At 45.6% G+C, this 25,899-nt stretch overlaps 1 protein-coding gene across 1 annotated transcript in view; it reads left to right on the top strand.

Annotated features, from left to right (window-relative positions):
• PLEKHA6 (pleckstrin homology domain containing A6) overlaps positions 1–15,239 on the top strand; it is a 78,597-nt gene extending 63,358 nt beyond the window's left edge. The window contains exons 21-26 of the mRNA XM_036754245.1: positions 885–1,061; positions 1,949–2,116; positions 2,197–2,330; positions 3,258–3,403; positions 10,482–10,605; positions 11,196–15,239. Coding sequence (XP_036610140.1) covers positions 885–1,061; positions 1,949–2,116; positions 2,197–2,330; positions 3,258–3,403; positions 10,482–10,597 — 741 coding nt within the window. The 3' untranslated portion in view covers positions 10,598–10,605; positions 11,196–15,239. The remainder of the gene's footprint in view (positions 1–884; positions 1,062–1,948; positions 2,117–2,196; positions 2,331–3,257; positions 3,404–10,481; positions 10,606–11,195) is intronic.
• The last annotated feature ends 10,660 nt before the right edge of the window (positions 15,240–25,899 follow it).

The raw sequence follows: 25,899 nt of genomic DNA, 5'->3' as shown, positions 1-25,899 counted from the left end.
TCTGACTATAAGTCCAGCACCCTTTTCATTGCTCTGTACCATATAGTACCCAACTAACACCAGAAAGCTATGTCTCAGCGACACCTATTGCACTTCCTCTCCTGCAGCATGCTAAGAGAAAGGAAATAGAGTCCCTTCCTTCATAGAGCTTCCCATCTGACTAGGGAAACGGTTGCAGGATCTCAGAGTTGCAGGAGACCTCAGAGGTCATGTAGTCCAGCCCACGTCTGCCACTTTACTATACACCTGGCGAGTGATCTTCCAAAGAGGACAGGAAAGTGAGGCAGCCCATTCACTTTTGAACAGATCTCCTAGTCAGGACATTGTCCCTTATATCAAGCCTGAATCTGCCTCTCTATCATTTCCACCTCTTGCTCTAGTCCTCATTCTTGGGGAACTCACAGCCTGTTGGGAAGGGGTGAGGGGGCTCAGTCATTCCCCTCAAGGAGCTGCCAGTCTGATGGGAGAGAGAAGAAAGATGACTGTGATAACTCAGGGCTTTCCCTATCAGTGAGTGGAGCTGTCCAAGCAGAGGCTGGGCAGACCTCTTGTCTCGGATGATTTAGAGGAGATCCCTTCTGCAGGTAGGCTAGATGGCCTCTGGGGTCTCTTCCAACTCTGCCATTCTAAAAAGATGTGGGAAAGTTTACAGAGAATTTTCCCAAAGTGCAGTGAACATAATGCAAACATACTCAGGGATGCAGAATGAAACAGTGATTGGAGTGGAATTAGGGATCAATCTAGGAAGGCTCTCCGAAGGAGGTGACTTTTGAGCCAAGGCAGGAGTTGGGAATGGCCGAGGGTGGGTGAGGGAACGAAGGGAGCCATCCAGCACCTCCCCCTCCCCTCCACACACACACACACCCACCCCACCCCCCTCCCAGCAGGAGCGTCCCAAGAGTGCAATGTTTCCCAACGAGGTGAAGGCCAAGATGAGTGTGGAGGAGCAGATCGACCGCATGAGGCGGCATCAGAGCAGCTCCATGAAGGAGAAGCGTCGGAGCCTACAACTCCCAGCTGGCCCATCCCCTGACCCCACTGCCCGACCCTCCTACAAAGTGGTAAAACTCCCCCAGCCACCCCATGGGCATAGGGGGCTGTGAGACTCCCCTGCTCCCTGGGCATGGCCAGCCCTGGCCAGTGGGCATTGTTGGGTAAGGGTGGGAAACTCCTCACTGGGATGACTGGGAGAGGCCTTACTGGGTGCCTGGAAGGTCCACTTTAAATAGAGTGCAATTCAACAAGCCTTTGCAAGGGGCTTACCAGATGCAAGGCGCCACCATGCTGGGCATTATGGAGAAAGAACAGAAGAAAATATAAGCTATGGTTCCTACCTCAAGGAGCTTGCAATCTATTTGGGAAGACAGGATGCTCATGTGGGACATTTAGAGTTTGATATGAGGCAAAATAGAATCAAGGAACAATGTTGTGTGGTGAGTCGTAGGAATAGTGAGGGAGAAGGGAGGCCAGTGGTGGCCAGAGTTATAAGGGAAGGCTTCTTGGAGAACATGGAACTTGAGCTGGGTTGTGATGGATGGATATGCTTCAGACAGGTAGGAGAAGAGAAGACCGTATTCTAGCCAGGGAAGAGGACATTAGTGAGCTTTCAGAGCCAGAAGGGGATCATAATAGCAACCTAGTTCCAGAGCTGGAACAGACCTCAGAGGTCATCTAGTCCAGAAGAGGAAATTGAGGCCCGTTAAATGATTTGCCCAACGTCACAGGTAGGGTCTCTTTTTGGGACCATGAGAAGCCAGCTTGCCTATTCCAGAAAGTAGGAAAAAAGTGAGAGAGGAAATCGTTTAGATAGGATGGGGCCAAATTATGAAAGGCTTTGGAAGAGGACCAAGAAGTGGAGTTTAGGAGAGTCACACCTGGTGGGTGACAGGGGAGGGGCAGGGCAGGGGGGACACAGGCCCCAAGTGGCCATGGCTGTGCTGGCTCCCAGGTGCGCCGTCACCGCAGCATCCATGAGGTGGACATCTCCAACTTGGAGGCAGCACTGCGGGCAGAGGAGCCTGGTGGACAGGCCTATGAGACGCCCCAGGAAGAGATTGCCCGACTTCGAAAGATGGAACTGGAACCCCAACACTATGATGTGGACATCACCAAGGAGGTAAGAAGCAACTCCTGCCTCCCCACTTGGGGGCCAAGGGCAGGGAGCAACCTGTAATCTCCGGATCCTCACGCCCATAGCTCTCCACACCCGACAAAGTCTTCATCCCCGAACGGTACATTGAGCTGGAGCCAGAAACCCCCCTGAGCCCAGAAGAGATGAAGGAGAAGCAGAAAAAAGTGGAAAGGATCAAAACCCTCATTGCCAAATCCAGGTGACTAGGCTTGGGAGTGGGAGGAGGCAGCGGCATCGCCTGTTCTATCCCCATCCTCACCCTTAGTAACCCAGGAAACTCTGGGGCTTAGTGCCTTCGAGGCTCACTTGTCCCTAGAGCCTCCTAGTGCCTTCGAGGCTCACTTGTCCCTAGCGCTTCTGGCTCTGTGTTTTCTGGTTCCTCCTAAGTGCCATAGGCTCCATGCCTGCCCAGCTCTGGGGCTAGGGAGCTGGGAGAAGAGAAGGTCATGGCCTCACATGCGGGCTGTCTGCCCATAAACATCCGGCACCATGTCCAAGACAAAACCAGAGGCCTGGCCTGCGTGCCTTTCTTACACACTCATCCCTCCCATTGCCCTGTTGGGAGTCCTTTCTCCCTTTAAAACAGCCCTTGTTCATTTTAACTTGGTTACACTCAGATGATGGTGCTGGGGAATGCACCAACTATCTTCCCCTTCAGCATATATTCTTAGGGATAGTTTGCCTCCAGTAGAATGGAAACTCCCTGAAGACAAGGTCCTCTTCAATCTAGTACTTCTATCCTAGCACCCAGCACAGTGTTTGGGACGTGGTAGGTGCTGAATCAAGGTTTGCTGTTTGATTGATTGTTACCGTGGGAAGCATCCTCACCAACTCTCTGCACCCCAGGGGAGCTTAACGTTTTTGGTGTCCCAGACCTCTTTAGTAGTCTGGTGAAGCCTATGGACCCCTTCTCAAGATAATGTTTTGAAATGTATAACATGAAATACTTAAGATGACAAAGGAGACTAATTATTGGAATATAGCTATCAAAAGAATGTCTAAAATAATTTTATGAACCCCAGGTTAAAGACACATACAGCCTAGTCTAAAGTAGCATAGACACAGCTACCTGAAGGGCCCTTGTATCACCTTGGCCCTCCGTGGGTATGTGTCTGTGCTTCCCCAGTATGCAGAACATGGTGCCCATGGGCGAGGGCGACTCGGTGGACGCGCCACAGGACCCCGAGACCCAGCTTCAGGAGCAGGAGAAGAGGATTGAAATCTCCTGCACCCTGGCGACTGAGGCCTCCCGAAGGGGCCGCATGCTGTCTGGTGAGAGGGGGTGGGCCCTGCTCTGCCAGCAAGATGGGCTGCCCAGACTGTCCCGGGGTTTGGGGCTGGGCCCCCGGACCTGGGCAAAGAGGTGTGGTCACAAACTTAGGGTGAATTATCAATGACTTGCCCACCTCTGCCAACACTCCAGGGGAGGACCCTAGAGCAGATAAGGAAGAGGGTCTTCTTATTCTCACCAATTTCCATGTAGGTGACAAGGTACATAACTCCCCTCCCCATATGCTTGTGGCACACACAGGTCCCTGGAAGTCTGAGTGAGGGACAGTCAGGCCAGCAGTAACATTGGCAGGCAAATCGGAACAAGGAGAGCTAGAGTCTGCTCCCATGTTCTGCTTCTGTATCTTCCACCGTGGTCTCCAGTAATCCGCCAGCCCTCACAGCCACACAGGTTGTACACTTGGTGGCAAGTACCATCCTCACCCCACAGGAGGTGTGGTGAGCTTCCATGGTGAGGGGCACATACAGCAAGGAGGAGGCTCGGCTCTGTCTTCAGGGAACACCTAGTTTAATGGAGGAAATATATTGTCTGCTCTTGGGAAACTCCTAAACCTCATGGAAGAGACAGTCTTTACCCTCAGGGAGCTCATTCTCGCACGCGCTCTCTCTCTGTCTCTCTGTCTCTCTCTGTCTCTCTCTGTCTCTCTCTCTCTCTCTCTCTCTCTCTCTCTCTCTCTCTCTCTCTCCCCCCCCCCCCTCCCTCTCCCTCCCTCTCTCTCTCTCTCTCTCTCTCTCTCTCTCTCTCTCTCTCTCTCTCTCTCTCTCTCTCTCCTCCCTCTCCCTCTCTCTCTCTCTCTCTCACTCTCACACACACACACACACACACACACACACACACACACACACCCTCACGAGTGATGTAGTGAACCAACAGAGGGAACAATTTGTGTCCCAAGCATGGTTTTTGGTGCTTGCCTCAGGTGCAAATATTCCTAGTTATAATATACTTCTGTAGACAGCTCGGTGGCCCAGTGGTTAGAGTGCTATGCCTGGAGTCAGGAAGACCCAAGTTCAAATCCAGTTTTAGACACTCACTAGCTGTGTGACCCTAGGCAAGTCACTTAACCCTGTTTGCCTCAGTTTCCTCATCTGTAAAATGAGCTGGAGAACGAAATGGCAAACGACTCCAATATGTCTGTCAAGAAAACCCCTGAAAGGGTTCAGTCAGATATGACTGAAATGACTAAAACAAAAACAGACAGGATTGTTGGTGGGCACACCAGTATAGACCTCCTTACACATAAATGCATTCACAGAAGGTATAGGAATCCTGTCAACTCCTAACTATGAACCATAGCACAGATAATCCCTAAACTCCTCAATCCAAAAATAGATAATCAGGATTTTGATTTGTTTGGGGGATACTTTGTGCATTTTACTCTGGGAGTGTCGGATCTATGAATTCATAGGACTTTGAAGCTGTCCTCCTACTTCCCTCCTTCATACTGGACATGAACACCACCATCTCTTAGCAGCCTCTCTTATCTTTTTTTAAGCTTACAATCTCCCAGTCAAGGGAAGTAATTCACTGGCTGAGTTTAAAAGGCTACTCCTGATAGCTGATCCCCAATGTGGGGAGAGAATGTCAAAAGTCTTTCCCTTCCAGCTTCTGCTGGGCAGCAGGCAAGAGTAAACAGACGGCTAATGTTATCTAAGGAGCAGAGCAAAGCTGCCACGGTCTTGTCTCCCAGCCCAGCCCTACTGGCGAGAGCTTAAAGATTTCCTGTTTTCCAGGAAGAACATGGATAATTGGGAGTTGATTGGACACAGACACAGGGAGGTAGAGGCAGATGAGTAGTCTATGATTGATTTAGCTGTGAATTAGGACAATTCTATCTAGGAAGGTCTAGGCAGAGGTGGGGAGGAATGGGGGTGAGTAAAACTTGAATGGATGAAAGAGACAAGATATATCAGAAGGACTTAGTGATTCTTACTAAAGTAAGGAAGGGGGTTCATTGGAGGGACATGGGGAACACTTAAAAGACTTATTTAACTGCAGAGTAGGGAAAGCATAGGAGCAAGAGATGAGATCGATGAGGTAGATAGGTGTGGAAAGCTTTGTGTTCTCCAATGAAAGAAGGGGAAGTGGTGGTCCTCGTGAGTCGAGCAGACGATTATGGCAGTTTGAGCCTAGAAATCGGGGAGGCTAAACTAGGCTAGACTAGAGACTGGTAACACCTAGATTGTTCCTGGCCCTGGGGACCTTTTTGAGAGAGATGAGAAAGAAACCAGGTCCTCCTAAGGAAAACAGGGCTAGACACACACACGACCTGTGGCAGAGGTTTTACATCTAGAATACTGGCCATGCCATGGAGCGTGTCTGGTGGCACATATGCTTTGGCTGGGGCACATCCCTTGGAACGTTGGATATTTGGCCCCAGAAGAGGCTCAGCATTCCATAGGAAAGAAGTGCCACTATTACATATAGTTAGACATATGCATTTATTCCTAATAACCATAAACACGGTTCTTCTCAAAGTTTCACTCTTAGGCTGTAGCAAGAGAAATTTTAGTTAGCTCTGGGGAAGAACTTTCTGGTATTGAAGGGGATGACTATAATAGGGCCCAGGAATGGAGTAGTAATAATAGCTCATTAATACCATGCTTTACTGTTTATATACAAACCCCACTTTCTTCCCAACGATAATATGCAGCAGCTAGATGGCACAAGTAATGTTCTCCCCATTTTGTAGATGAAAAACTAAGATCCAGAGAACTTCAGCTCCATGACCCAGGTCACACACTTCATGTCAGAATCTGAACCCAGGTCTCCTGACTCTCAGTAGAATGCTTTTCATGCTACAGCATGATCTTTCTTGAGAGTTGTCCATTAGCTCTGGGCATGTCTGGGAGGCAGGGGATGGATGGGAGAAGACCTGGGGAGTTGGAGGTGGGGTGGGGTAGGATGGAGAGAAGGCAGCTTCCCGCAGCAGGACTACAGGGCATGAGACTGTGGGACTGGTTTGGGCATGAAGGCTCCAACAGGACTTGTCAGCATTTCCTTCACAAACTGAGGCTGAACCTCTAAAGGTCAAATTCCGTGCTCTGGGCAAAAGGCAACTTCCTGTTTCAAAGGGAATAAAAACAAAACCCTTTACTGAAAAACCCTTCCCCAGCCCGGCCCCAGGGCCCTGGCTTTCTCTGCCACAGGCCTCCAGCCAGAGGTTCCATGAAAACAAAACCTGAACCGGCCTATCAGATTCCTCCCCTACACTCACAGGCTTAGGTTTCACCCGTGCACTCTGAGCAAACAGCCACCTGGGTTCTACCCAAACCCCAAATATCTCAAGAATGGCTGTGGTACTGCCAAACCTCAGGCACGGCTCCCTGTCCCTGCTGCTCTGGCTCCTGGGTTCTAGGGCCCAGAAACACCCACAGCTGCACCAAAGATAAAGCAGGAGCCATTCCATGGGGAACATGCAACATGTGTGTTGGCAGTGGAGTCGTGAGTGCATGCATTGGCTGCGTACCGCTTGTGACACCACAGAATGTCTGTGTGAGTGTTGTGCACAGTGTTTGTGAAGGCCTGTGTGCGTGCGTGCGTGCGTGTGCCTGCGCGCATGAGCACGTGCTGTAGGGAAGAAAGAGCACCAGAATTGGGATCAGAAGATGTGGGTTTGAATCCCTGCCCTGCCCACCACTGACTGTAGCCTCGGGGCCAAGTTACTTTCCCTCTCTGAGCCTCATTTTCTTTATCTGTCCAAAATCCCTGATCCCAGGGCCCTAGAACTGTACATGTGTGTGAGTGGGTGACTGTGAAGACATTGTATGGGAAGGCCTTATTCACTTGGCATCATCAGAGAAGGATTGGTTCCACTTAAGCCTGTTTTCCAGATGACCAAAGCATATCCCTCGAATCAATCAATCAACCAGCAAGTATTTATTTTGAACCTACTGGATGTCAGGCACTGTACTAGGCAATGGAGATACAAATACCCTCACCTGACTGTGGGAAGAAGGGAAGGAAATAAGCATTTATTAAGCACCTACTATGTTCCAAGCACTGCACTAAGCATTTTTACAAACATCTCATTTGATCCTTGCAACAACCCTGGGTGGTAGGTGCTGTAATGATCCTCGTTTTATAGTTGAAGAAACTGAGGGCAGACAGAGGTTAGGTGACATTCTCAGGATTGCTAGTGTTTGAGGCTGAATTTGAACTCGGATCTTCTTGACTCTAGGTCCAGCAATTGATCCATTGAGTCACCTAGCTGCCTCCAGTGGCACAAAGGAGTCCTTAGATGTCTGAGTGGGCTGGAGTGGGATAGAAGGGCTCTTAAGGGCCAGCAGACCCAACAGCGGTGCTGGCAGCCAGGCTGAAGTAGAGAGGCACAGCTTACTTATATAGAAACTTCCCTGCCTCCTTAAAAAGAGCTGGGCCATCTCCAGTCGTCCTGACCTACATCTGGCCACTGGACCTAGATGGCTATGGAGGAGACAGTTGAAGCTGGTGACTTTGCCCATCCCTCCTTCACTTAAAACCAATTCCCTTGCAAGTCATGGCATCACCTTCCTGATGTCATGGTCCTCTTTGAGAAGAAAGGATAAACAGCAATTAGACAACCCTAAAAAGAGGATACTGAGGAGCTTTGCTTGACTCAGGCTTGCCATTTCATAATGATGACCTGATTGGGCCCTTGAGGGACTTATGTTTGCCCCAAAGGCCCCTGGGGGCAAACATGTTTTTACTACCATGTTTTTAATTCGTCTTCCTGCTTTTAATTGTTTTTTTTTTATTCTATTGTCAGCCATGGACTTGCTACTCAGCTTTCCTACCTTAGCAAGCAGTCCATCTTTGTCCGTCTTCTAAATTTTTGGTATCTAATTAAGTCACCTACTTTCTCAGACCACAGCAGACCTGTTGAAGTTGTGTATGTGTAGGAAGTAAGAGTAGCTAGGGCTCTGGGGGTGGGGGGCGGGGCTCACCTGTCAGTAAACTTGGTGCAGTTCAGCAAGCATTTATTGAATCACTGCCCTAGGGAAGGCATTGTACCAGTCCCTGAACAGAGGACATTAACTTGAGAACACAGACTTCCCACCATCAGTTTTGGCTGCATTGGATCTTTCTCGCTTACTTGTGTTCTTGGTTGTTCCCCAGCTAGTCAAAGGTACTGGATGAATGACCTCTGAATCATACAAATCTATTCAGCAAACATGTAATAACCATCTACTGGTTGCAAAGTTCTAGGGATATAAGAACAAAAAAATATAAGAGCAAGCCTGCCCTCAAGGAATTTACATTCTACTGGGAGGATGTGGCATGCATATAGATATGTTCATAAAAAGTAATTTCAAAGGGGTGGAGGGGAAGGGAAGAAAACATTAAGAGTCATGACTCTTAGGATGGAGTATGAGTTTGGGTGAGTATGTACAATGGTTGTGTATGCACTTAGGTGAATGTACTGTGTAGGTGTAGGGGATGTGTGCAATGGGAGAGTGGACAGAAGGAGTGAATGCATGAGTACTTTGAGGGACACTTGCATTGTTGCTTGGGGACCTAGTGCCTTGAATGTACAAGATAGTTGAGTTTCCCAGTACTCACAGCATACGCACCTGTCTTAAATGCTGACAGCTACACCTATAAACAGCTGTAAAAGCAAAATCGGAACCCACCTTCCTTAAGCCTACCTTTCCTGGCTGCTGAACAGAGAGCAGGAAAAGGCAGTGAGGTCTAATGGGGAAGGGGGTAAGACTGGGAAGCAAGACACCTGGAATTCCACTTCTGGATGATAATATCCTGTATGACCCTGGCAAAGACCCTAACTCTCTCTGTGCCTTTGTGAGACAGGGAGACTTGTCCCTAACTTCTTCCTGAATCCCGCTGGTCCATTGAGGATGAACAAGGGCCTGGAGAAAGTGCTTCTGGTGCTTCCCCACCCAGCTTTTTCCCCCTTATACTGCTCTAGCCAAATAGCACTCAGTGAAACCTCACTAATTTGGACTTCATGCACTCACTAGGAAGGTTTCTGAAAAGGAGGCAGAAATAGATTCATTAGTTGCCTATGACAAGATTATAAGGAAAATATTTACAAATTGGCTATTTATCATTACAAAGTCAGGCAAAGTTGGAAAGACCCTCAAAGGTCATGGGGTCCAACTTTTTTAAACGGTGTTTTGTCTTTTGTATGCAAACTAATAGCATATAAGCACAAATTGCATTCTACATACATTTATTGGGTGTTAATAAGCTTGATGAGATACAACATTTAGATAAAACATAGTTCAGAGTCTATGATCTCTCAAATGTCCACTCAAGCAGGTTCTCATTCCACCTCTGTTACGCAACATTTTTCTTTTAGTCTAGTGAAAATTAGTATATACTTGAAAATTATTTTTAAAAATTAAATAGTCTAGTTTGACTTTTTCATTGATTTAGGTTGACTCACCCTAGGTCCTGTTCTTGGGGTGAGGGAGAAGAAAAGGTTCAAATTAGTGAAATTTCACTATATGTTGTAAAATAATAATATAAGCACTGCAAATATTACTTAATAATTGCAATTATTATTATTATTTTGACTTTTCATTTTTAAGAGGTACCTGCACAGATTACCTACCTCATCGTATCCCCAGAATAGCCCTATAGGGCAGGAGGTGCAGAGCTCCACATTTTGCTCCGTTGGTCCAATGGACCTGTGATCCCATGAATGGGGGGGGGGTATTCCCTCCATTCATCTGGATCACAACCTGTCCGTGCCTGCCCATCCTCATTTCACAGATGAGTGAATGATGGCACAGAGAGAGCAGATGACCTACCCAAGGTCGCCTAGAAAGCTGCTGCAGCAGCTCAGACTGGACCTCAGGTCTCCTGACTCCCAGGCCCTCATTGGCTCTACCAATCCAGCAAGCCACACCAGCCATGCCCTACCGCACTCCACTGAGAGTGAGGGGGCTTTGCCTGTGCTTGGGTTGGCTCACCAGCTGCAAGCTCTGCTTTCCCTGCTTACCTCAATACCCTTGTTCCCTTCCCTTCTTGGAAGGGGCCTTGTCTATGGTGCCCTCAATTACCTTCCCCATCCCCCGTGTCCCTCCCATTCACAAGCCTGTTCATTTCTGTTTCCAGCTCAATGTGCCACCCCAAGCCCTCCCACCTCCCCTGCTTCCCCGACTCCACCAGCCAACCCCCTCTCGTCTGATCCCCCGCGGGGCACCGACAACAGCCATTCTATGCGGGTCTGAGCTGTGACGTAAGCATCTTTTCTACTGTATTTGATCGCCCCAGAGAGACTCCCTGCCCCACCTCCAGAGTCATCTCCTTGCCTCCATTTAGACATTGTTTCTCTCCCTTGACCCCTTTCCCTTGCTGCTCTGCTCTGGTCCATCCATCTGCTTGAGCTTACCAAAAGCATCTCAATGCAGTGGCTAGCCCTGGGCTTGGATCTCAGGTCAGATGGAGGAGGTGAGCTTAGTTTAGGGAGTGTGTTACCTGCCTGTGTGCTGCTCTCAAAAGTCACACTCCCAGGCCACAAGCCCCCTTATGGATAAATCTGGCATGAGGTGCCTTTTGCTTAGGGCCACTAGTCTACTGAATTATTAGCCCTTAATGTGATGCGAGTGGAGGAATGATCACTGTGATTCATGTGATGCAGGGGAGTCCTTATTGCCGAGACATCTTAGGGACATCTCTCCCACCTCCCAGCAGACTCACTCCCTAGAGGCAGTCCTTATGCTTTTCAGAGAGGACTATTCTGAATCGCCGGCCCATACCCACGGGTGGATTCAGGATGGCTATTCACCCATGCCCATGCCTGTCTCACTTTGTCCTCTCTCTCTCCAGTGCAAGCCCTGGCTGAGGCCAATGCTGTGAAGTTCCACAGAGCCACCTTCTGAAGCCCTCTTCTGCCACACCTGGGGTCTAGGCTCCCTATCTCACCTCCACCATGCTCCCCACAGGACTGCTGTGGGGAGCCAGGCCTGGGGTGGCTTTGGCTGCTGAGAGGAGCACAGATACCTCAAGACACATGCACCCCCATGGCCTCTTGGATCATGGCCCCATTCTGGAGAAATGGTCTGGTTGCTCCGCTCCGTGAGGGTCGTTGGACTGGGGCTAGGGACCGGCATGAAGTGCAGCCCGCCACCTGGCACTGAACACATAGGAGCACCCACAACTGGTGACAGTGGATACATTGGAACCTTCTGGGAAGGAGAGAACATAGGCCAGGAGGTGGATGAGACGGACATATCTCCTCCCCCACCCCCAGAGAAGTCCTGCTTAGCCTAGAACCCTGACACCAAGGAAGAAGCCCTAGCTGCCCTCTACTATTCTCCGCAGTTCCACTTTCTCAATTTAAACCCTCAGCTTTAATGAATCTTGGCTCGTGGACGCCCTCTGGGGACAGAAGAGGGACTGGTCAACTTGACTGTGCCAAAGACAAGTGTAATGGGTCAAGAGAAGGATACAAGGATGTGAATGTCAGTCACAGCACTCAGTGGTGGTGGTGCAGGTGGTGGGGTGCAGTGGTTAGGGAACCAGCAGGTCTGTGTAGTGTCTAAGAACAAGTCGAGGAGGGTGAAGGGATGGGGAGGCAGAAGAAAGTGGTTGGGGTGGCTTTCCCAACAACATTCACTTGCAAGCTGAAGAGGAGGGGGGAAAGAAGAAAGACGGGGCTGAAAAAGTAGCTCAAAATTTGTTTTCTCAGAGTGAAGCCGCCACTTAACAATGAAGGCAATACCAGATTGGCGTTTCACTCCCAGGAGCTCTCTTCTGGGCACCCCACCCCCTCAAGATAGCCTGAGGAAGACACACTAGGGCACATGCTTCTTCAGGCTCATGGTTCTAATTTGAATTGGGAGATCTTTGATGAGAACCTGGGAAGCTTCTCTGGATAGATGGATGTCCTGGGGTCTACGTGTGCTCCCTAGGGGTGGCACCTGGTAAAGGCGAAATGGGGGAAGATCTCACTTAGCCAGTTTGGTGACATTTCCCTGGTCCCCATCCCTTAGTTTCCAGCAGACAGAATTTAGAACCCAAAGGTCCAATCCATCGCCTACTCCACCCCCCCATTCTTCCAGAGGATTCCCAGTCAGGGCCAGGTTTCCGAGACACTGGAATTCTAACATGAGGAACTTTCTGGCACCTCCAGTGCAGAGGGCGAGGATGTGTAGAGATGAACATCAAGGCATCTTACTCTTTCCTACTCAATAACATAAGACAGAAGCAGCTAGAGAAGGAGAAGAGTAAGCATGATGCCCTTTTCTTTTTGCCATAATTACTAACCTAAGGGTCACTCTGATATAGTAGACCACTCCCACACATTCCAATGCCCTGGTAGTTCAACCCTGAGGAGAGATGCAAACGACAACTGTTTAGCATTCTCTCTCCCTTGCCCCAACCCCTTCTCCTTCTTGCTGGCTAGGATAGTTACTATGCCTATATAAATATGATTCCCAAAATAAGTCACTGCCCTCCTAAAGGACACCCCCTTACGTACATGCACCTCGTTGCTCAAAAAAGATGACAGCTCATATCCATTTTCATCATGTATTTTGATCTCACCCCTGCATACTGTTCTAAGCCTCATTGAAGCATCCCTAGCCTGTTCTTCCTGTTTGGGGGAGAGGGTGGGTGTGGAGAAAGAAGGGTACCCAATGATCTTTCTCTTCAGCATCTTCCTCCTCTTATCCCATTTAACTCCCTGTGAAGAAGCCTGTTTCCTCCTACTTTGAACTGATTTCCAGGGGCTGTTAACCCTTCCTGGAGTTTATCTGTCTCCCCTCTCCCCTATCCCCTTTTAAAAAAGAGAATAATTTTCAAAAGAAATACATGTAAAATAGCAGGAAATAACGTCTGCACCTCTCCCACCTCTTTCTCACCCATTATTTCATAAAGCTGGCTCTTTATGTTACTCTACATGCCTTAATATATGTTTTATGGAAATTATACATATTATATATAATATATATTTGTTTGGATGTCTTATCTGTTTCTGGAGCCCCTAACCTTAACTATTTCTCTCTTTCCCTTACCCTCTATACTGTTTCAGGTCACGGCCCACGAGTGGACCTCTGTACCCCCTTCTTCTAGTCCCCTTTTTACCCAAAAGTGAAAAAAGGACTTTTCAGATAGATCTATTTTCTGCTTTTGTTAATGGCAAATCTATTTTCCAATTGTAGAATGTCCAAGCTGATGTAGTTGCCAGTTCATGGGGAGATTGGGAGTAGAAGGCTCAGTATCACCACCACCCTCTCCACAAAAAAAAGGAAAAAAAAAGCTCTCTCTGCTCATGGATTGCTAACTATTTCCCAATCCAGAAAAGGCAAGAACCCCATTCAAAAAGATGTTAAAGAAATCTTTATTTTCCCCGGGTTTTTCTCTTGAAGGTCTTCAGAAAACTTGATATTCTGGTCAACTTCCTACTGAGTGCAGATGGATTTATTTGTGAGTCTCAGCCAATTCTCCTCACCCAAGCTGGAAATTCACACTCAGGTCAGCCTAAGCTAAACAGAACCAGGAAAGCAAATCTACTGCGGGGCCGTGATATAATGTCTTCCAAAGCCAAACAAAAATGATTTGGGCATTACTGATGCTGACTGCTCCCCTCCTAGCATGGAGCATTGAGAGCTGTTTGGATCTTCTTCCCATTTTTGTTTGATCCAATTCTCCCCTACCCAGGTGTCTGGAAGGCATCTCCAGCTGTGTTCCCTCCCTCCCTCCCTCGAGGGACTGTCCCTTAGACTAACCTTGGGATTAGTACCCTCAGCCTGGCATCCAGGCTGCCAAACAAGGTCAAGTGCCAAGGAAGATTCCAAAGGATGATGTAGCCTATTCAGCCTTGCCAAGAGGACCCGGACCCAATCCATCCACTGAAATGTATTCTCTGTACTGAAATAAAGCAAAGCAACAATCCTAGCTGCTCTCTTGCCATGAGATGAGATAAGCAGGCAAGGAGCAATATTGTGGGGAGGGTACAGACAATCAGGAGGTCTCTGTACTCTTGCGTCAAGGCCCTGTACCCATAGGATGGAATGGCACATGATTCTCAGCAGGAATTTAGAGCTTGACTTTGCACCTCAAGAAACGTCTTGGTGCTTGCTTCTCCACTTAACCAGCCCAGCATGAACTGTATCTCCCAGCAAGTGAGATGGGGGATTTAGTGTCCAGCTTGCCCCCACCCACTCCCATCTCAAATAGCTATGGTCTGGACTCTGGAAAAAGTCCTAATGGTGTTATCCATGCAGGGGAAATCCCTGATTAATATCCTAGGGTTGCCCCAGTCAATAATTCCCTCCATCCATGACTCGTGTTTGGGTTTGTCCTGTTGCAAAGGTCACTTTAACTATATTCCAGCTATGTGGACTCTCTTTCCTTGTCCAGGGCTTAGGCAGAGCCCTGCGCTTATTGGGGGAAAGGGGTGGGGGAGGGAGGAAGGAATGACTGTTGGTTGAGATGGGATTGATTTCCTTGTCTTTCTGTAACACCTTCCACCTGATCACTCTTGTAACCAAGAAGACTCCACAGGAGTGAACTATATATCTACTTATGCACATTCTGGGGACAATTTAATCTTGCTAGATTTAGACAATAAACCTAACGAGGAAACCTGTGATGTTGGCGTCTTTATTCGATATCAAAGTGACCTTAGGAGATAATTTGAAGTTGAGTATCCTCCAAGAAGCTGTAGCATCCTCATAGCATCTTTCTTGCCCAGGAGGGGGAGATCCTGGCTCCCTGGAATGGGTGATCGTTCACTTTTTCCTTTCAGCGGTCATTCTTTTTAGATGTAGCAACTATTAGAGCAGTCCCAGTTCTCAAAGAGAGCTGCATTTGTATAAATATAAGTTTGTATAAAACTAAAACAGGAAATAAAATGGATGGTTTGTACATATGGTGTGTCTCCAACTCTGTGCTGGGGAGAGGGCAAGGGCAAATTCATTCAGCAATAATTCATTCATTCAACAAGTAATAAGCTTCTGTGGTAATCAGAGCACAGTGTTTAGGCACTGGGGAAGACAGATAGCAAAGTGTAGATAAAACAGGACAGTTGCCTTCTAGTAGGGGAATAAGGCCTGGTCACCAGAAGTAATGGGATGATAAAGAAGAGGAAGACCTTTGGGGGGTGGTGGTGGTGATTTCCCTGACTGCGGGAGCAAGGATGGGGTTAGAATAGAGGTTCAGACGTTCTTGAACCCCAGAGAAAGTATGAAGACTCTACCCTCTATGTGTTCTTGGGAGGCTTTGTATCTTCCCTGTAAAACACGATTTAGGATCCTGTGTTTCATAGGAGAGGAACCTAAGACCCAGGGAGCTTGAGTGAGTTGCTCAAAGTTACACAAGAAGTGTCAGAAGCGGAATTCGAACCCAGGTTTACTGATTTCTGGGCCAGTGTTATTTCATGTGCTCATGGAATCATAGGTCTAGAACTGGAAAGGATGTGCTCTGGAACTGAACAAAGGTACCCTTGTCCAACACCCTCATTTTAGAGATGAAGAAACTGAGTGCCATTTTCTGAGTTCTGAGCCCCAGAAACTGAGGGAGATTAAGTAACTTGCCCAAGATCCAATGGGTAGTAAGTTTTGTGTCTCCTGATTTTTGACTAGGAAGAATGACATGGTCTGATCAGCTTTAAGAATGTTGAGTTGAGAGTTGCATGAAGAAGAGTGACAGAAACCAGGGAAACTGATGAGGACGTTATAGAAATAGTCCAGGTAAAGGCTATGTGATTGGAAAGAAAGGGACAGATGCAAGAGAAAACGCGGAGGCAACTGAGTGAATGTGGGGGCTGAAGGATAGAGAAGAGTCAAGAATGACTCCTATGATGCAAACTTGGGTGTCTGGGAAGGTGATGATGCTCTCAACTGAAATAGGGAAATATGGAGGAAGAGTCGGTCTCAGGGCAGGAGAGAGCTGATGAGCTTTGTTTTTAGGTACTGTATGTTGAGTTTGAGATACCTCTAGGATATATATGGGTAGAGATGTCTAGCAGGCAGTTCTCAGTGCAGGACTACAGTTCAAACAGAGAGATTACAGCTATAAATATAGATTGAGGAGTCATTCATTCTTTCATCAAACATGTATGTGCCTACTATGTGCAAGGCACTGTGCTAGGCACTGTAGACAGAGAGGCAAAAGTGAAACCCCACCCTTACCTCAAGGAATTTATGTTTTACAGCCCATTAGACTGTAAGATGCCTTTTTTTGTATCCCCAGTGCTTAGCACACCATCTAGCACGTAGTAGGTGCTTAATAAATGCTATTTAACTAACTTAATAAATTATAGTTGACTGATATAATACATATGTAAGTAAATACCAGATATATAGAAAGTAAATACAAAATAATTTGGGGACAAAGAGAGCACCACCAACTGGAGAAATCAGAAGTTGTAAAGGAGATAATATTTCAACTTTGCCTGGAAGTTCAGAATTCTAAGTGACAGAGGTGAAGGGGGAGTGCATCGCAGGCAGGGGGCACAGCCAATGCAAAGGCATGAAAATGGAAGATGGGAAAGCAAATAGGACAGATTGTCTGAAATATTGAGCATGTTGAGGAAATTTATCATTTTGGAAAAATAGATTCGAGACATTGAAAAAGGCTTTGAAAGCTAAACAGATGAGTTTGTGCTTCATCCTAGACGCAATAGAGGGTCACTTCTTCAGCAGGAGATGGTGGCATGGCTAAGACCTCTTCTTTAGAAATATCAATTTGGCAGCTACGTAGGGAGGATGGACTGGAGAAGAGAAAGACTGGAAACAGGAAGGGAGACCAATGAAAAAGCCATTAGAGGGGCAGCTAGGTTGCGCAGTGAGTAGAGCACCGGCCCTGGAGTCAGGAGGACCTGAGGTCAAATCTGGCCTCAGACACTTGACACATTTACTAGCTGTGTGACCTTGGGCAAGTCATTTAACCCCAATTGCCCTGCCTTCCACCCCTCCAAAAAAGAAAAAAAAGCCATTAGAATGGTCTAGGTAAGAGGTGCTTTACAATTACCATTTCATTTGATCTTCACAACAACCCTGAGAGGTATGTGTTGTTATTATCCCCCATTTACAGATAAGGAAACTGAGGCAAGTGGAAGATAGGCAATTTGCCCAAGGTCATGCAGCTAGTAAGTGTCTGAGATCAGATTTGAACTCAGGTCTTCCTGACTATGGGCCTAGGAATCTTTCCACTAAGACAGATTATATCTCGTTGGGGGTGGGGGGGAGTGACTGTGTCTTGAGGAGGAATCAAGTTTCTATGAGTACCAGAGGGTGGAAGGTGCTTGAGAAGAATAAGTATGAAAAGAGATTTGTTAAAGAGTGCACAATATTACAAAATGAATAAGGAGTTCAGAGGGGTAGGATTGGGGTGGATGTGTATGAGATAATTACAGAATCACAGAATTTTTAAAATTTGAAAGGACCTCAGTCCTTTGGGCCATCGAGGCTAATCTATATCTGGGGCTTTGCTTGTAAATATTTAACAACCAGATCTTGGGGGAGGGGTGGGGGGAACGTTTTCCCTGCACACATTTTTATGTTTAATCTATATTGTTAATATTTTCTCCGACACTCTCTTAAATCTAGACAATCAACAAAACAGTAAATCAAGTCCTGATTTGTTTGCTGATTTCCTGGGTGCAAATGCTCACACTGAAAATTCAACAGTTGTTTCCAAGTACCTATTTGAGCTGGCTCCAGCACACCCCTGCTTCTACCCTACAGGAATCCCCACTGTTAGTCTATGGTTCCAGTGGGGGTGGGAAGGAGGTGGACGTCTGTCTTTCTTAACTTGGAGCATCCCTCTGCCCCTCAGGTCCCTTTGTATTAGTGGGTTCCTTCCAGAACCTCCAGTTTGAGGAAGGGCCCAGGATAGCCATGTTTTTTTCCTCCTGCTTCTTACTATCCAAACTTTTACATTATTTTCTTTATACCTGCACCCTTGTCCAACTTTTAAATTCCCTTTTATGTGTTGTCTTTTCTCATTAGACTATAAACTCCTGGAGAGCAAGAAATGTCTTTTTTTTTTTGCTTCTACTTACATCCCTAGTACTTAGTACAATGCCTGACAGATAGCAAGTGCTTAATAAATGCTCTCATGCAGAGACATAACCATGCCTAGATGGTGTGTCATGTGTGAGGTAAAGCAAGAAGGCCATTTTGATTAGACCAGAGAGTGTATGAAGGGGAAAAACATATAATAAAGCTGGAATATTCTAATAGCCAAGACAGAGAAGCTTTGAATGATTGAAAAACAGTTAGTGGCAGTTACCAGACTTCTCAGTCCACAAACTCCAAAGACCACTGAGCAGGTTAGTGGGAAAACTGCTGGATTGGGGGGAGAGTGGTCCAGCCCCAGCCCTGGGGGTGGCAGAGGTGACACAGTGGTGGCAGCAGCAGCAGCAGGAAGCTCCAGTGGCAGCTTCCAGAGCTCCAGCAACAACTGCTTCCAGAGTCCCTGGCCCACATAGTGGGAGGAATCAAGTGGCAGATCTGAGTGGGAGTGCAAGGGGACCTTTGCTGGCACAGAGGCAGCTTTGCTCTGCTTGGATCTGGGTCGCAATCCTGGTTGGTGGTTCTTGGGGGAGGAAGAGCACTGCTGTGGCAGAGCTTGCTGTGTAGAAGTAGCTCTGAAAACTGCAATGCTTGGACCCTAAAGCTTGGGACAAAGTACTCTCTACTTTGCAAGCAGTCATACCCTGATAGAAAGCTCAAAGGTCAAGTAGTTGGCTGGGAATATGATCAGGCAGCACAAAAGGACTCAGACTCAGACTCAGGCTCTAGAATCTTTTTTTGGTGACGAAGATCAAAATATGCAGCCAGAAGAAGTCAACAAAGTCATAGAACCTACATCAAAAGCCTCTAAGAAAAACATGAACTGGTCTCAGGCCATGGAAGAGCTCAAGAAGGATTTGGAAAATCAAGTAAGAGAAGTAGAGGAAAAATTGGGAAGAGAAATGAGAGTGATGCAAGAAAACCATGAAAAACAAGTCAATGACTTGCTAAAGGAGACCCAAAAAAATACTGAAGAAAATAACACTTTTAAAAATAGACTAACCCAAATGGCAAAAGAGCTCCAAAAAGCCTATGAGGAGAAGAATGCCTTGAAAGGCACAATTAGCCAAATGGAAAAGGAGGTCCAAAAGACCACTGAAGAAAATAGAACCTTAAAAATTAGATTAGAGCAAGTGGAGGCTAGTTACTTTATGAGAAATCAAGAAATTATAAAACAGAATCAAAGGAATGAAAAAATGGAAGACAATGTGAAATATCTCATTGGAAAAACCACTGACCTGGAAAATAGATCTAGGAGAGATAATTTTAAAATTATTGGACTCTCTGAAAGCCATGATCAAAAATAGAGCCTAGATGTCATCTTTCAAGAAATTATGAAGGAAAACTGCCCTGATATTCTAGAACCAGAGGGTAAAATAGAAATTGAAAGAATCCACCGATTGCCTCTTGAAAAAAATCCCAAAAAGAAAACTACTAAGAATATTGTAGCCAAATTCCAGAGTTCCCAAAAAATACTGCAAGCAACCAGAAAGAAACAATTCAAGTACTGTGGAAGCAAAATCAGGATAACACAAGATCTAGCAGCTTCTACATTAAGGGACTGAAGGGCTTGGAATATGATATTGCAGAGGTCAAAGGGGCTAGCATTAAAACCAAGAATCATTTGCCCAGCAAAACTGAGTATAATGCTCCAAGGCAAATTATGGATTTTCCATAAAATAGAGGACTTTCAAGCTTTCTCAATGAAAAGACCAGAGATGAATAGAAAATTTGATTTTCAAATACAAGAATCAAGAGAAGCACGAAAAGGTAAACAAGAAAGACAAATCATAAGGGACTTACTAAAGTTGAACTGTTTTATTTACATTCCTACCAGGAAAGATGATGTTTGTAATTCATGGGACCTTTCTCAGTATTAGGGTAGTTGAAGGGAATATACATATATACATGTATATATATGTATATATACACAGAGGGCACAGGGTGAGTTGAATATGAAGGGATGATATCTAAAAAATAAAATTGAGGGATGAGAGAGGAATATATTGAGAGAGGAAGAAAGGGAGAGATAGAATGGGGTAAATTATCTCGCATAAAAGTGGCAAGAAAAAGCAGTTCTGTTGGGAGGCAAGAGGGGGCAGGTGAGGGAGAATGAGTGAATCTTGCTCTCATTGGATTTGACTTGAGGGAATAACATAAACACTCAATTGGATATCTTACCCCACAGGAAAGTAGGGAGAAGGGGATGAGAAAGGGGGGATGATAGAAGGGAGGGCAGATAGAAGGAGGAGGCAATCAAAAGCAAACACTTTTGAAAAGGGACAGGGTCAAGGGAGAAAATTGAATAAAGGGGGACAGGATAAGATGGAGGGAAATATAGTTAGTCTTTCACAACATGATTATTGTGGAAGTGTTTTGCATATTGATACATGTGTAGCCTATGTTGAATTCCTTGCCTTCTTAGAGAGAAGGTGGGGAGGGAAGAGGGGAGAGAATTTGGAACTCAAAGCTCTAAAAGTGGAGGCTCAAAAAAAAGTTGTTTTGCATGCAACTGGGAAACAAGATATACAGGCAATGAGGCATAGAAATCTATCTTGCCCTACAAGAAAGTAAGGGGAAAAGGGATGGGGGGGGGAGGGGGAGCAGGGTGACAGAAGGGAGGGCTGACTGGGGAATGGGGCAATCAGAATATATGCCATCTTGTAGTGGGGGGGAGGGTAGAAATGGGGAGAAAATTTGTAACTCAAAATCTTGCAGAAATCAATGTTGAAAACTAAAAATGTTAAATATTAAAATATGAAGAATCAGGAAAAAAGAAAAAAAGAAAAAGATAGTATTGCCAACAATGAAATAAATGGTAAAGCCAGTTTGGAGAGAAGTCTTTCAAGGAATCAAATGCTGTCTTGCACAAAATGTGAGAAATTAGTTAAATGTGAGAAACATAGCTGATGATAAGAATGTGCAAGGGACTCTTCTGTGATTTTGCACCTTGAATCTAAAGGGATTGTGCTGTTTCCAGTGCCTGAAACTCCTATGCAGGGTGTGCTGGAGCCAGCTCTAACCAGCTCTTGAGAGCTGATTTTTGATATGATCACTTACACCTTGGAAATTAGCAAGTGCTATAAATCAGGGCTTGATTAATTGTTTTGTTGATTGTCTGGACTTTTGAGAGTGTTAGAGAAAATGTTAATAATGCAGATTAAAAAGTGTATCACAAGTACATTTTCCCCCAGAGAGCCGGTTTTTAAACATTCACCAGCACATTGCTGCTTCTCTTCAAGTCCCCTGGTCCCTTCAAGGTTCAGCTCATCTGCTTGTATTTCACTTAGAGGAATTCTTTCTTGACCTCCCCAGTAAAGTGTTCTCTTTAGTGTACTTATCCATTTATAGGTTTTATCTTCCCAGTAGAATGTAAGCACCTGAAGAGAAGGAACTGGGCGTGTGTGTGTGTGTGTGTGTGTGTGTGTGTGTGTATGTGTGTGTGTGTGTGTCTGTGTGTGTGTCTGTGTGTGTGAGATCTTATATCCCTAGGACAAATGCCTTGTATATAATAGGCATTTAATAAATACTGTTTGGATTGTCGAATCAGTAAACTAATCAACAAGCATTTATTTAGCACCTACTATGTGCCAGGCACTGTATTAAACACTGAGGATATAAAAAAAAGGCAAAAGAGAGTTCCATTTCCCCAGGAGTGCACAGTCTGATGGGAGAGACAACGTACAAACCACTATGTACAGACAAGATAGAGATAGGATAAATTAGAGATAATCGACAAGCAGTAAGGAGGATTGGGAAAGGCTTTTTTTTCTTTCTGAGGGTAAGATTGCATTTTCTCTGGCTATTTCCCATGCCTGGAACGCTCTCCCTCTAATGCGCTGACTCCTCACCTCCCTGGCTTCCTTTAAGTCTCTGCTAAAATCCCATCTTTTACTAGAAGCCTTTTAATTCTAGTGCCTTTCCTTTGTTAGTTATTTACTATTTATCCTGTATATAAGCTTGCTTTGCATATATTTGTTTACATGTTGTATCCTGTTAGATTGTAAGTTCATTGAGAGCAAGGACTGTCTTTTGTCTCCTTTTGTATCCCCCGTGCTTAACATAGTGTCTGACGCATAGAAGGCACTTAATAAATGCCTATTGATTCATTGGTTGACTTGGTTTATAAACTTATACGGCCCTGTGATATTTGTGAAATATAAAAGCAGTGGGAATATTTTCTAAATTGTAGCATAAAGAAGCAAGTTCAGATACTCTCTTTAGAGTTTTAAATGATTTCATGAAGGAGAACGATAATGATTGGTCAAAATGAGTCAGAATTATTATCAATAGAGCATGAGCCCACACATTGGCGCTGGGGCTTATGTGAAAGCTCTGTCACCAGATGCCAAATGTACAGCATTTGTAGGCTGCAGCAAGAGTGGGAAATCATTGGTAACAAAGGAAAAGACTGCTGAGCTCTAGCCTGCTCTGGAAAAAATCTGCGAAAGCTGCTAATTTCATCAGGGTCCACTCTTTTAATTCAAGAACATTCATCAGTTCCATTGGCTCTCTCATGGAAAAGTCCTCAGTTGTCTTTTCAAATTAGAAGTGAGTTAAGGACTTTTCTGTGTCAATCCAATTTTCATTTCATACATTTGTCAGCTGACCCTTGATCACTAAGTAAATTGGCATGGTTAGCAGATATTTTTAGCCACTTAGATAGATTCTTCCTAAGTTTTCAGGGAAAGTCTGCAAATGAGTCCTTAGTTCAGAATAAAATAAAAGCATTTATTAAGAAATTAGATCTATGATCTAACCCTCTGATTTAATCAGCCCAACTATGAAATATTTTACTATCTTTCTGCTGATGTTTTTGGCAGGCATACAACCCAGGAGATAGCAGAAAGAGGACATAAACTGTGATGTCATGATGAACCAACATGAAACTGGATAATAAGACCAGCTCATGGGGGAGAGGGTTCCACTGGTGTGTCTATAATGCCTAGAGCCATGAGAACCATAGCATGAGAGAAGTCTGTGGAAACAGAGGTATATGAAATTATATTCCTGAGCTGTGGTACTGAATTTTAAAAGTGGAAAACCAGCACCCTGAGAAAAGGAAGAACTGCCATCTGAGAGCAAAGGAAAATTGTAGACCTAAGGGTCAAGTTGATGAAAAGAAAACAACTGGGAACAACTGGTGCCATCTTCTGGGAGCCAAGGGGCATTGCAGGAGGTAAGGGCAGCAGGCACAGCATCAATCTCGTAACTGAAGAAGGGACAGCAAGAAAACAGCAAGAAGCAGCCTGTGTCAAAGTTAATGCAGGCATGAGCTTCAAGAGAAGCTATGCTAAACAGACAGATGAAGGGAACAGTGGTGAGGGACACCAACATGGAGGAACAATTCCAGGCACGTCTCAGTGTAGAAGACCTGGCAAAACTGTAAGGGACCGAGGCTTTTCAGATCCTTGATGAGAAGGTTGCTTATTGGTGGGGAGTGCTGAGACCCTAGGACTCAGTTTCCTCATTTGCAAAATGAGATTTGGATTAGATAGGCTTCCATCTCTAAAGTGGTGATCCTATGATTTTTTATTTGTTTTTTATCGTATTTTATTTTTTCCAATTACATGTAAACCCATGATCTTTTGAGTCTTATTTTCCTTAACTTCTGCGTATACCTATTTGTGTTTGAACCTTGTGAGCCTATGTGCTTGTAAGGGGAGCTAATAATTGGGGGATGGGGAGGAGTATACCAGATACTGAAGTTTTTAGGTTGTCTGGGTGGTAGCAACAAGCCAAAGAAGTGAGTAGTCCCCCCAAAATATCCCCAAGAGAAGGAAACCTACAACAACAAGGGTTGCGTGTGTCTTACTGTTTTTCAAATGTATGTAGATGCTGTTGTGATTAATAAAATACAAATGAATTTAAATGCTCTACTGAGTTCATGGTGGCTTATAGTCACTGTGTATTTTCTCAATCACAACAGTGATAACTATTACTATTAGTAAAACTAATGTCACGTCCCTTCTAGCTCCAGCATTCTGTGATTGTGACTTGGGTTGCAGTCTTAGGTCTGCCACTTATTTAGTTTTGTGGCCTTGGGTAAATCTCTTTAATTCTCCAAGTCCCATTTTTCTTTTCCAGAGATAATAACACACTTATTACCTACCTCACAGGCTTGTTGTGAGGATTATATGAGATAATGCGTTTAAAGTGCCCCGTAATCAATCATTATGGTAATCCTATTTTTTGTACCCATAAACAAGAACCTAAAAGAAAGTACTGGTTTTTGTTTTTGTTTTAGCTACTCAGTGAAGAGAATAAAAAAAAATTCATTTTCTACCCTCCGGCCTGAATCTCTTGGTCTGTCTGTGACATCTTGATGTGTCAAAAGCTGTGCCCCCTCAAGGGTCAGATTGGATCCTAAGGTCAGTCTGCTTTGGGGTCTGGATCTTTCATCTGTTTATACCTTGAGGTGTAGATGGGGAGAAGATTACTCTCTCACTTTTGAAAGTGGAGACTATCCTGACATTCCTTAGGAAAACTTCGAACCCTTTTGCAGGAGGTGGGGATGCTGTTGTGATTAATAAAATGCTAAGTGAGGGTCCTTGCTAGGTCCCCCAGGAGAGTGACCCGCAGATACAAGACCAGGTGAGAGGCTTCCTCAGATGAATCTGCCACCAGAATTCTGACCCCTTCAGAAGGCCTGAGGGCCCACCTTTTTATGAGAGCCTAGGTGAGAGATGGAGGCAAGGGAAGGAGAAGGATGTTGGAATGAGAAGGTTTCCTTGTGCACTAGATGTCACTGTATCCAAGGCCCAACCTGACCAGCCGAGGTCTGGGAGAGGAGAAATGAGAAATGCACAACCAGCTCTCACACATTTTGCTATTCCTAGCAGAAGAGGAGGCGGTTATGGTCCAGGGGGAGGGATGAACAGGGGAATTCCATGTCCCATACTCTGCTACTGCCATGGACTTAGGGTTCCTAGAGAGTAGGGACCATTTTTGTTGTTAGTCATGTCTGATTCTTCGTGATTTTCTTGGCACAGATACTGGAGCGGTTTGCTATTTCCTTCTCCAGCTCATTTCGTAGGTGAGGAAACTGAAGCTCAGGGAGGTTGTGACTTGACCAGGATCACACAGATGCTTAATGGCAGAGCCAGCGGTACAACATATATTCCTTTGAACTTCCTCAAAGCATCCCAGGTTTATAGCCCAAGGTTTACTTTCCACCCTGATGAAGAGGGCTAGATTACTCAAGGGGGTGACCCTGGCTTTTTGGAGTCTATGCTTAGCCCAAACTCTGATGGGTCCTAGCTAGCTAGAAAAACTTCATGTGTTAGCATGGTTAAGTGACTTGCCCAGGGTCAGTGGGTCAGTGACAGGCTAATTGTATGCGGATTAAGATCAGTCTAAGTAAATATGGAGATACTCATCCTCAGAAGGCTGATGAATGTTTAAGGCTACAACAAATTATGAGCACCATCTTACTAAAATGTGGAGAGGTTGGGATCAGCACAGGGAGGGCAAGCACCCATATCAGAGACATCAGAGGCCCCTGAAGG

Source organism: Trichosurus vulpecula, chromosome 4 (assembly GCF_011100635.1).
Source record: "Trichosurus vulpecula isolate mTriVul1 chromosome 4, mTriVul1.pri, whole genome shotgun sequence".
NCBI lineage: Eukaryota > Metazoa > Chordata > Mammalia > Diprotodontia > Phalangeridae > Trichosurus > Trichosurus vulpecula.
The sequence above is the reverse complement of the archived record's forward strand: the minus strand, read 5'-3'. Positions and strand labels throughout refer to the sequence as shown.